Source organism: Esox lucius, chromosome 10, assembly GCF_011004845.1.
Source record: "Esox lucius isolate fEsoLuc1 chromosome 10, fEsoLuc1.pri, whole genome shotgun sequence".
Lineage (NCBI taxonomy): Eukaryota > Metazoa > Chordata > Actinopteri > Esociformes > Esocidae > Esox > Esox lucius.
The window spans coordinates 22,437,532-22,450,015 of NC_047578.1; the positions used below are offsets into that span (position 1 = coordinate 22,437,532).

The 12,484-nt window shown below is 41.7% G+C and overlaps 2 protein-coding genes across 2 annotated transcripts; one reads left to right on the forward strand and one right to left on the reverse strand.

Moving 5' to 3' along the window:
* klhl43 (kelch-like family member 43) lies at nt 1-3,153 on the forward strand. The gene is made up of 5 exons (XM_034294815.1): nt 1-445; nt 571-917; nt 1,229-1,528; nt 1,789-1,964; nt 2,339-3,153. The coding sequence occupies exons 1-5, from the start codon at nt 10-12 to the stop codon at nt 3,117-3,119; spliced, it is 2,040 nt and encodes a 679-aa protein (XP_034150706.1). The 5' UTR covers nt 1-9; the 3' UTR covers nt 3,120-3,153.
* A 3,459-nt stretch (nt 3,154-6,612) lies between these two features.
* rpl11 (ribosomal protein L11) lies at nt 6,613-9,007 on the reverse strand. Its single transcript, XM_010900292.4, has 6 exons — nt 8,957-9,007; nt 8,007-8,157; nt 7,800-7,906; nt 7,419-7,550; nt 7,181-7,291; nt 6,613-6,692 (listed from the first exon to the last, which is right to left on the reverse strand). The coding sequence occupies exons 1-6, from the start codon at nt 8,960-8,962 to the stop codon at nt 6,663-6,665; spliced, it is 537 nt and encodes a 178-aa protein (XP_010898594.1). The 5' UTR covers nt 8,963-9,007; the 3' UTR covers nt 6,613-6,662.
* Nucleotides 9,008-12,484: the final 3,477 nt, after the last annotated feature.

Genomic DNA, 12,484 nt, shown 5'->3' on the forward strand with positions numbered 1-12,484 from the left:
GCATAGGGCATGCCACCCAAGAAGAAGGCCAATCGCACTAAGAAAGTAGCCATGGAGCCAGTTGTTTCCCAAATGACAACAGTCACCACCCAGATGGCCGGAGGCGTGGTGGTGTTGGAGGGCGTGAAGAAGATCGATGAGATGGCTGCTTTGGATATGGTCCAGCTCAACAACCTCCCCCTGCCCCCTCCCGTCATCAAGCCCGGAGAGAGAGGCCTGGGTCTGGGCTGCGAGCTCACACGCCCCCTCCACGGCAATGCCCTGCTGGAGGAACTAAGCCGCATGCGCCAGGAGCGCTTCCTCACTGACCTGGAGCTGGCCTGTAAGACCAAGGCCTTTGACGTTCACAAGCTGGTCATCTCCTCCATCAGCCAGTACTTCCGGGAGATTCTGGCTAAGGATCCCGGAATGAAGCGACTGGAGCTTCCCTCACTCTCCCCCCTCGGTATGTTTCGAATTAACCCCTCTAACATCTACAGTCGTTATACATTGGTAGACAACTGTCTGGTTTGGGGACGTCAAGGAGTTTGGTCCGAATAGTGTGGTCAAAGTCTGCATTCCTGTCCCCAGGCCTGGCCAATGTTATCACCTTCGCCTATCTGGGTCGCGTCCACATGTCGCTGTACACCATCGGCTGTACTGTGTCCGCGGCGGCCACCCTCCAGATCCCCCAACTGCTCAAGATGTGCACGGACTTCCTGCTGGCCGAGATGAACGTGCAGACGTGCGTGTACGTATGGAACATCGCCGCCGCCTACGGCCTGATTGGAGTGCGCAATGCCGCCCGCCGCTTCGTGCTGGAGAACTTTGTCACGTTCACCGAGACGCCCCTGTTCAACCAGCTGACCCTGGAACAGATCACGGCCTTCCTCCAGGAGGACAGCCTGGTGCTGCCTTCTGAAGTCACCGCCTTCCAGGTCAGCTTTGCTCACCGTTCCTTTTCACAGATTTTTTTTGCCTGTAGCAAATGACCAAGGATCCTTGATTCTCTACCCTTCACCACAGCCATTTTGAGCTAACCTTAAATCCAGCCTCAGACCAGCTGTTTAGGACATGATATATCCGACATCTTATGAGATAGACATAGCTAGTATAGCTCCCTGTATGGTTATTAATACACAATACAAATAGGGATAAGAGTCATAGCCAGAAGGAAGAGGGGGAGACGTATTTATAACCAAACCGAAAAGGATTCTAAGAATAGTTCTGGTTCCCCTTCGAACCACAGTTGGCCATGAGATGGCTGGACTTCGACCCCAGGCGCCAGGTGCATGCCGCCGAGCTGCTTTCCCACGTGCGCTATGAGACCATCCCCGCCAACGAGCTGGTGAGTGAGATACAGCCCGTGGCCCGCATGATGATGGACCCCCAGTGCCACCGCCTGCTGGTGGACGCCATGAACTATCACCTGCTGCCCTACCAGCAGAATACGCTGCAGTCTCGCCGCACGCAGGTGCGTGGAGGACTTTCCACCCTACTGACCGTTGGTGGGCGCCCCTCCATCACTGAACGTGCACTGAGCAGGGAGGTGAGTGGGAGGGCAGGGGGGACCTCAAAGTTCAGAACAAACAAAGTACCAACGTTATAAAAACATTTAGTTGTGTCTGACAATGTAGAGTAGACCTTCTGGTTTACGAGTAGGCAAACGCAAAAAAAAAAAAAAATTATACAAAGAGATAAAAACTACAGAGAGGTGTTCAGAGACATCACATTTTCAACCATTGACATGATTCAACAGCATAAGCCAAAATGACAAGTACGAAGTTGTTGACATTGGTGCTAATCTAGGTGCTGTGGAGAGACCAGCGTGAGGGCGGGGCCACCTGGCGCCACCTGTCCCAGCTGCCCGCCAAGAGCTTTAATCAGTGTGTGGCAGTGATGGATGGTTTCCTGTATGTGGCCGGAGGAGAGGACCAGAATGACGCACGCAACCAGGCCAAACACGCCGTCAGTACTCTTAGCAGGTCACTATCTGAACACAATCCAAACCCCAACATAAAAAACATACATGAAAAGATTTTTTCACGGGGAAAATTTGAATATCATTTCTCATTAATGAATCAAATTTATTTTTATGAAGGCCTTTTTATATCAGCAGTTGTTACAAAGTGCTTTTACAGATACCCAGCCTGAAACCCAAAAGAGCAAGTAACAAGAGTAAATCCACAGTGGCTAGAAAAAACTCCCTAGTAAGGTCCAAAGTTAGGAAGAAACCTATAGAGGAACTAGACTCTGAGGGGTGGCCAGTCCTCTTCTGGCTGAGCCTGGTGAAGTTTATGAGTACATGAACTTTTGGGCCACATCAATGTTCCTCATTGCTGTCGCTCTTGTTCCTCAGGTATGACCCTCGCTTCAACACCTGGCTACATCTGGCCAGCATGCGCCAGCGTCGCACCCACTTCAGCCTGGTGGCAACCGGGGGGCGCCTGTACGCAATCGGTGGCCGCAACGTGGAAGGCCTGCTGGCCACCACCGAAAGCTACCTGCCATCTGCCAACGCCTGGCAGTTGAAGACGCCCATGGAGGTGCCACGCTGCTGCCACGCCAGTGCCACACTGCCCTCAGGGGACATCCTGGTGACCGGCGGCTACATTAACTGTGCCTACTCGCGCTCCGTGGCCTGTTACAGCGTCGATACGGACACGTGGAGCGAGAAGGCTGGCCTGGAGACCCCCCGCGGTTGGCACTGCTCCTCCGCCCTGGGAGGAAAGGTGTATGTGGTCGGCGGGAGCCAGCTGGGGCCCGGCGGGGACCGTGTGGATGTCCTGACCGTGGAGGTGTTTTCCCCGGAGAGTGACCAGTGGAGCCGGGCCGCCCCTCTGCCTCTGGGTGTGAGCACGGCTGGTCTGTCGCCCTTCGGGGAGCAGCTGTACCTCCTGGGAGGATGGAACGAGGCAGAGAAGCGCTACAAGGCAGCCGTGCAGAAGTACACCCCGGCGACGGACAGCTGGTCCATGGGGGAGGATCTTCCCGAAGCCACAGTGGGCGTGTCTTGCTGCACACTGACCCTCCCGCCTCGCCATGCCCCCCGCAGGCAACAGCACCGCAACACCCCAGCCGCCAAGGTGGAGCAACCACAGAGAGAGAGCAGCGCAGCCCGACAGCCAATCACTGCATGAGAGAAAATGAAAGAGAGCAAATGAAGAAAAATGAGGAAGGTATAAAGGTGTGATAGTGAGGTGGAGGAGAGAAGAAACAGAGAGCTGTATAGGAGATTGCAGAAGAGAGCAAGAAAGGAAAGATGGAAGGTATACTAGAGGGATGAATTGAATGGGGCCTGTGTGGTTGTTGAACCGCATATAATTGTTAATTCAATCTATTTGTTGTATGTGTACAATATGCATTGCAGTTCACAAGGTGGGAAGGGAGAACGGTGAAAATATACACGTGAGGGTGTGTGTGTGTGTTTGTGTGTGTGTGTGTGTGTGTGCGTGCGCGTGCTAGTGTACATTCTGGAATGAGTGAATGGTAGACTGTATAGGTGTTAGAAATTGAGCCATACAATTGACAAATACGCATAATGATTTTCAGCTCAATGTTTAACATTTCTCATTAAATATAATCCGTCCTCTCATATATTTATAATTTATACATTTCCCGAAAATATTGTCTTCAGTAGTTTAGTGAAATAATAAAAGCAGAAAAAAATGTTTTATGATACAATATTTAAACATGTTTTTTTTTTTTTTTTTTAAGTGCAATGAAGTGATAGTTGCAGTGACTGCTTGAGTACAGGGGACTAATGTCAAAATAATGTGATTACCATGTCGTCCAGGTAGAAAGATTGGGAGCAAAACCATGGCGCAACAATTTATGACCACATGTATTCTCAGGCTTCAGACCATCTACAAAAGACATCCTCAAAAAAAGCAGACCTTTCTCATATTCGGGAGATTTGAGTAGTCTGATTTGGAAATGAAATCACAGACTGTTTAGAGATTTAGCTAAGGTCATGTTGTGTATCCAGGTCATGCCTGTTCACCTGTGATGTGTTCTGTCAGTGTCAACCTCAATCATGTCCTTCCACCGATACAATGACAGGAGAGGAATCAGTGAAACTCCAATAGACAGAAAGACTTAATGTAATTTGATGTTAATCAGGCTAATTTGGCAAATGTTATTGGATAAAACCCTTCTGTATTTGTGTGCTAAAACTGTCACTCAGGAAATTTGTGTTGGTTTGTATCTCCAGAAAAGGATGAGGAAATTTAATTCCGGGGTTTCACTGAATAAATCCAATTCAATCTAATTGAATGGTGATTTTGTCTTATTTCAACTAACTTTAAACTTAATCAAAGCTAATGCAAACACATTAGCTGCCACACTGTCCGGGAATCAACTTTTGTATTTGTCCACTGTCACATATTTAAAATAAATACAAATAGGCTACTTAAATATAAAGAAGCATTCAGGTTTGGAACCATAAAATGACTGGAGAAAAATGAGTGGTATCCAAACATGTGCAGTTAAAAGCAAACTCTAAAAACAGCATCGTCGTCAGTTACCACAATACCACAACTATGCATGTCTCTATTTAAAGCCAATACTGCCATCATGTGGCAAAAAGCTAAAAAACGATGTACGTCAAATGGTGATCAAGTCTTCTACAACTTTCTAGTAGACACTTCAGAGAAGACTAAGATCTGTCATTTGTAATACACAAAATAGTAAGGTGGCCAATAATTGGGGACAGTGGCAGATAGTTTTTTAGCAATAACACTAACCAACTACAGAAAATATACATTTCCCAATAATGACATGCAATCTACATTTGTATGTCACTAATAATCATCAGGAACACAGCTGCAAAACTGTGTGTTTCACAGATTCGTGTTTGTTTGGGTTTGAAGTTAACGTATTGCAACATATTCTGGTCAGAGGAAGGTTTTTAAATGTTTTTTATTTTTTTATGATAACATTTTTAATGGCTTTATTCCAAGATGAATGGGCTAATGACTAAATCTGTTTTTGACTTTTCTTTTAGATTTTAAGTCATATTAGATCACTGTCCAACACAGACAGGTATACTTTTAGCTAACCTTGAACCAAAAAACCAACGTATTTTGATAGATTTTACACCCCTTAATAGGCAAAAAATAGGCTACATGATGAAAATGAGGCTCAGCGCACCCATCCAAGATTTTCTAGTGATGTCCCTCAGTAAGACTGAGCCATATGATTTTTACTGTTTCACTAGCATAAATTCAAACCAAGCAAAACTGACCAGTAGAATTCACATGGTAATACTTTCAATTTGAAACATATTTCCAAAACATTGTTAAGGGTGTGCGGGAAATTCCCCATTTAAACTTTGTTTGCATCTTCTCATACTGGCTTCAACACCTTTCACAACTACCCTTCCCACCTCATTACCAAGGCACAAACTGGAAAACCCAGTTATCCAACACAAAGTAGTATACGGTTTTATTTTGGAATTTACACTACTAGTAAACTAAGTAGTATTAACATTAAAATAGCAACTATTTTCCAAAGTAATAAGCACATTTAAAAATTAACCTATTTTAATTATAATTGGAAATAATCTTTTAGAACACTTAATATACTTGTAATTAATTTTAAACATTCAAAAGTGAAAGAAATTACCATTTCAAATTACCTGATGTTTGACCTATGTTCAACAAAGCCAGGCAGTGGGCAGGCATTGACTGGTTTTACAGTACCATGAAGCACAACCTAACATTATCCTTCCAAATATCACATGCAACCCATCTTATTCAACCCAAGTATTTTGTCAGGTTAACCCTCATTCAGGGTGACAAATAGTAAAATAAATAAATCATAAAACACTTCTGATTGTAGTGAGCAGGGCATCTCTGAACACAACAGACCTTGGAGAATGGGCTACAGCAGCAAAAAAAAAAAAAAACACACAAGGTTCAATACTGGTCTGCTAAGACAAGGAAGATGAGGTTAAAAGCAGGCATGTGTGCCAAAACTGGACATATGTCCTGATATCTTCTTCTGCTTTAACAAGGATATTTGGCATGAACCTTACCAATTCATCCTACCATTGTCTAATCAATACAAGCAGGTTGAGTTAAGCACTCTAGGTTTCATTTTTCACATATGACTCTTTAATAACAATTGATCATAACCTGAATGCCACAGCATCACTTAACTTTGTTGGCTGAACATATGCATCCCTTACCAGTCAGTCTAACAGTTGTCAAATGCTTCCAGCAAGACCACACACCTTATCACAGGGTAGTAAGACGACTACTCACATTTTCACCATGACAGATTCGTTGGTTAGCCACATTCTGATGCAAAGAACATCAATACACATCTATAATATTCAAAGATAAGGACATTCTTTAATCCAAACTGATGTAGCCTGTCAGGGTAAAGGGATGGCCGAATATTTCCTATTACGGCAATCCAAGTTGGACTCAGCTAGACAGGAAGTTTATAGAACGGGGGTTGATTTTCACAACTACTATTAGGGCAGATACACAACTCCCCATCCCTTTGGTCCCATGGCTACCACAAATGCTACTTCACTTCACCTAGTCTCTAACACATTAGTTCAAGAAAACCTTTAAAGAATCCAGTGCAGGTGAAAAATCCCATCAATGATTACAGTACAAAAAGTGGTATTTTTCTATTTTATTATTATTATAAACAAGGGCAATCATGGTCCTTTACTTCCCGGGGAGGATGATTCCATCATACTGCAAAGAAGAGAGACCACAATTAGCTTTGAAGTTGCCTTAAGCTGGAAACCAAACTGCAAAAAGGTAACACGAGTCAAACATTACTATTCAACCATCCAGCCCATGAGTAAGCCAAGGCCTACACAAGAGCATGCAAGGGTAGACAATTGCTCCACCGAGTGGGAAGAGTGCAGGCATTAATTCCATCCAAGCAGTAACACCCAAGTGAAAGTGGTCAACATTGAGACTTGAATAGTAGACCACAGTGTTACTGTGTATCTGAAACAAATGCTGCCTGCGGTTCCCAGAAAAATAAGTTTCTCTCTACCAACCAAGGTGCTGAACATTGGATCTAAGACGACTGGTATAATGGCTATACCCTATTGTGAGTCCGGCCATACTCTGGACGACCACAGAGCGGCATATTATGACTGGGAATGACTTGGTTGCAGCCTTAACTGCCCACCCTTGTATACTTCACACAGATTAGAGACCTAAACACACACCTTCTGCTGGAACCAGCGCATGGCCTCCTCTTTGCGGATGCGGTGCCTAAAACCGATGCGGCCCGTTTTCTGCTTTTTGTCAGCAATGCTGAAGCCGGGTCTGCCCAGGACCTGGAAATAAAAGGGGCAGGTGAAAAGGGGGGGGTGCAGTTTTAAAAGGCATGTCAACAATATGGTAACCAGGAAGCTAAATCAAACTATAATGTTCCAAACCATTCAGACACGTAAGGCAACTTACAACATAGAAGTCCAGTCCGTAGATACCGATGCTGGGGTCATACTTGATCCCCAGATCAATGTGTTCCTGGATGCCAAAGCCAAAGTTGCCGGTGTCTGAGAAGTTGTTCTTCCTCAACTCGTACTCACGCACCTTTGGAAGGATCAAAACAGTAAGTAGATGCAACATGTAGCAATGTGGAAAAATGGGTAAAGTCATGCCAGAACAGCCGGTTACCATCCTTCCATCAAAACCCCCGGCGATTGATGCTGAACAAATTGCACAAGGCAGAGTTATGCCCAACTTGTAAAAAGGTGGTTTGAGAGTAATGCAGGGCATAGTTTATGGAGATATCTTGGAGTGACTGGGAGGTGGTGGATCATGTATCAAGTAACAGCTCACCTTGAGTCCCTTCTCCAGGATCTCCTCAGCCTTGGCTCCACGGACAGTACAGTGGACAGCAATCTTTTCATTTCTGCGGATGCCAAAGGATCGCACGGTGTAGCGGGCTGAGGGGGGGCAATGTAAACACAATTTTCCACGGTCAAGATGTCATTCAAATTCCAGCCAGAGATTTAACAGCAATCACAAAAAAAGTGGGACACATACCCTTGGAGAAGACAGGAGTCTGGCCTGTGAGCTGCTCCAGCACCTTCGCAGCACGGGTCAGTCTGTCACCACTCTCCCCCACACAGATGTTCAAACAGAGCTTGCGGATGCGAAGCTCACGCATGGGGTTCTCCTTTTTCTCACCCTGGTCCTGTTAAAAGGACTGTTTGCATTAGAAGGCTGAAGGGTGCAATGAACCTACCAGCAACAGATATTAGTAAAAAAGCCGCAAATTACAGGTTTTAATTCAATTAGTCAGTATTAACATTCAAGGGCAAGTAGTTACAACAAAGAATGTCAGACATTCACTTCGTCACAGATCAGCAGTGGCATCAGGCCTAGGGAGCTAAACTACTAACTAGCTGCCAAACTAGAAACATGTTGCTATTACCTAGCTGGTTAACTCTGGACAATGTTGACCAATTATCTTTAAGGACACGAGTGCTTAAAGGGACGTAAAAATAATTCAAAGTGTTTCAAAGTCTACCCGTCTTTAAAATTGAGGTACAGTAGTTCAGAAACCACTGATTACTGCCACACGGACATGCCTGTGCATATCCCCGGCTGCTGCTAGCCATTTAGCTTACCAACACTAAGTTACTAATTGAACATGTTTAGGCCATGATTTCCGTGCAGAAAGTGTGCAATATTTTTTTTACATTCGTATGATGACATTCTATCAATTTCGCGGTAACTGTTACAAAGTATTAAAAAACGTATTCGAGACATCAACGGCAACAATCGTGTTTCTAGCCCTGACAAATACTTCATTTAAATCAGTGACCCACAACATTTTGGATGTAATAAAACAACTTTTGAGTTTAGCACATGAGCCTATACCTTTTGGGGTATTAAAACACTGAGATGTGAACCGCAGATAATGGATGATTGCGGATTAAAACGGAAAGTCGAAAGACCCTTGCCATCTTATGTATAGACGCTGTACTCACCGCCATGTTTGATCACTTGAAGAGGACGAAACATTTCCGGCGCAAAGAATTTATAACAAAGTGTTTCAAAGAAATGATCCCTGGGTAAAATCATGATTTTTGAGAAAGGTTCCATCTGCGAAAGGTTCCAAATTCCGCAACATTCCGCATCCTTAATCTGTATTAAATAGAGCTTTTGATTCCATGTCATAAAAAACAAGATTACTTTCCACTTCTTACAAAAAATATGAAAGATGACTCTGATCAGTTATCAGAATCACCTTTTTTCATATTGTACATACTAAGAACACTCCTTGCTGTAACAGCGCTACTTCTGATTAATAAACAACATATAGAGACAGAAAATACGAAATATACACAAAATCAATATACAGCTATATATAGTTGGTGAGCATGATGAGATAAGACATGGATTTATGTATATAATTTATCATCTAGATACACATACAATAAATAATGTATGAAGAAACTGTCAGGAAGAGGATTGTCAATGTATTAAGTTTATATAAACGTTTGTGTGCAGTACAAGAGTTTAAATGATACATAGTATAATTTGACCATAAAAGTTTGTATACAGTTGTAGTTGTCTGTAAAGAATAAGTTGAAATTGACAAAATAATTGAGAGTATTGGGTCACCACAATTGTTTATTTCACTTTTAATATTACAGAAACTGTTTTTGATTCAGAAAGGAATATCATTTAAAAAAAGAAAATACACTGAAATGCCATTGACCGAACTTTATTATTATACATTTATTTCAACAAGGAACATAGATTAAGAACAAGGTCTCTTTTAGAGCTGGTCATGCGTATGCATTTTTACACAAAGCTTAGGTACAGTGATTAAAAACAAATAGAAAAAACAACAACACAAAGAACAGACAAAACAAGACAATCACAGATCGCAGAAGACAACATACAATGCTTTAAACACAGGTGTTATTTCCTTAGAGGCCTCAATTTTCTGTGGATGTTAGGCCTGGCAAAGACTGTGGGGTCCCTTAGGTGTAACCCAGGGACGGGGACTATGCTGAAATCAATATTAATATTACAGCCAATAATGGGACTGTATTTTCTTAACAAATGCAGCGCACTTGTATGTAGGTGAGCGCACTTGTAGGTAGGTGTAGGTGATTGTATGCATACTTTAACCCAGGGGTTATTTCAATCCATACCTTTCAGCCCAGAACCCACAGACCATGCAGACAACACTTTAACACATACATGTAGCTTATTTTAATTCTTATACCTTTGTCAGTGCATGGAATACAGGGCTTACATTACCCAAAGCAGTTACAAGTAACAAGTCTTCCAATAAATGTTTCAGCAACAGATTGTTATATTTACACAGTGGTTATTCCTCTGATAGCACAATAACTTGCATTACCCAAAACCGTTACAAGCAACACAGAAATAAAAATACTTTAATAAATGTTTAAAATGGGTGAGGTGGACAAGTGTCTCAAGTTTAAGATTAGTTTGCAGGCTATTCCATGAGCAAGGAGCATAACTGGAAAAGCCAGCCATACCCAATTATGTGGCAATTGCACGGGCCTCAAGTGTAATCCAGGCTAGAGTTCTGATTTAATGAGTTATATTTCTAAAATGTATTAGAGATGATAAATAAGTACAGTGGATATAAAAGGCCTAAACACCCCTGTTAAAAAGCCAGGTTCTTGTGATGTAAAAGAATGAGACAAAGATAAATCATGTCAAAACTTTTTCCACCTTTAATGTGACATTTAACGTGAACAATTCAATTGAAAAACAAACTGAAAAATAAAAACCTTATATCCACTGTAGGTAGTTTAGTATTTAGAAGTGCTTTATAGACAAACACAAGAGAGTGTTGTTTTCATCTCAAAGACAGTGAAGTGTGGATGCCATAGCATGCATGTAGTTAATATTCCCATAATCTATAACCAACATAAAAGTAGCTTGCACAAGATGTCCTGTTTCTGTAGAGGAAGCCTATTTTGATCTTTAGCCTTTTAAAGAGTTCATCAACATAGATTTTAAAAAACAGTTTATCATTCAGCCATATCCCTAAGTATTTACATACAGAGACTTGATTAATTTGAGAGCCATCTAAGCATGCGAGTTCAAGCATATTTTCATGCAGCTTTTTGGACCTATTAAAAATATTTTCTTTACCAAGAATAGAACCTTGTGGGACCCCTTCAACCAACTCTAGTGGCTGTGATTGGGTGCCATCCACTCTACTTTGAAGGTAAAACAGCAATATACGTTTTATTCATAAAACAAATTGCACACTTGTAAAAAAGATTGGCAAACTTTTAATTTATTTTGTTGTAGAAATATTTGCATACTTGTAACTAACTTCATTTTTGAAATCATGTAACTCATGAGGAATACAGCTCCGGAAAAAATTAAGACACCACTGCACCTTTTTCTTTCCTTTCCAAAAAAGTCGAAAAGAAGGGTTAAAATTAAGAGACCACTGCAAATTGAACACTTCTGTTCCTCACTCAAAACTTTCCTTATTCAAATTGTTTGGAAAGGAAGAAAAAGGTGCAGTGATCTCTTAATTTTTTCTGGAGCTATATTTGGAATCATGCAACCCTAAAGGGGGAACAACCTGCAATCAACCAGCGGAAATAAAGTGCTTATTAAAGGCATCAAAAATTTCAGTTTGATCACTGACAATCCCAAAATCTGACAAATTTTGCTTTAGTAGTGTTACCATGTTCAAGTGTGTCTTCCAGAATTGAGAAATCACCGGCAGACTGTCAAAGCATTTAGAAAGTATCTAGATTTAGCCTTTTTTATTCCTACAGTCCATTTAATTCTCAAATGCCTAAAAAGCAGCCAATCTGCTGTTTCATCAGTTTTCCTCGCCACGGCCCATACTTGATTATTTTGTAGGAAGAGGTTTATCAAAGTAGAGCCAAGGATTAGTTATATTTTTTACACTAAGTCTCTTTAGCAGGGTGCGTTTATTAGCCACAGAGATAAAAATTGAAGAACGCTAAAGCTGGGTCCATTATGCAATTTGTGGATAAAAGCTCTGAGTGACAAAAGTCATGGATAAAGTCTTGCTCTGAGTGTTTATAGTTTATCTTTAAAATTATACAGGGGGCAGATTTATTTTGCCTAGTGTCTCTGATACGTGCAATAGGGCAGTGTTCACTGTTGCCCTTTGAAAATTACACAATATCTACATTTGTGAGGTATATTTGTTAGAATAAGGTCTATTAATTTCGATTAGAAAGCATAGGTTTGGTTATTAGTTGAGTAAGATCTAGTTTGTTACAAATACAGTTAGGTCCAGAAATAATTGACAAGTTTTGTTATTTTGTCTGGTTACCAAATTATATTCAATAGTTAAATAATGAACACAGGCTTGAAGTGCAGTTTCTCAGCTTAAATTTGATATTCAAATAAACCATTTTTATTTATTCAAATCCAAATTGGAGGAAGGTTTAGGAATTATAGCTCTTTAATATGCAGCCCCCTCTTTTTCAAGGGACCAAAAGTAACAATTTAACAATTAACTGTTTCATGGA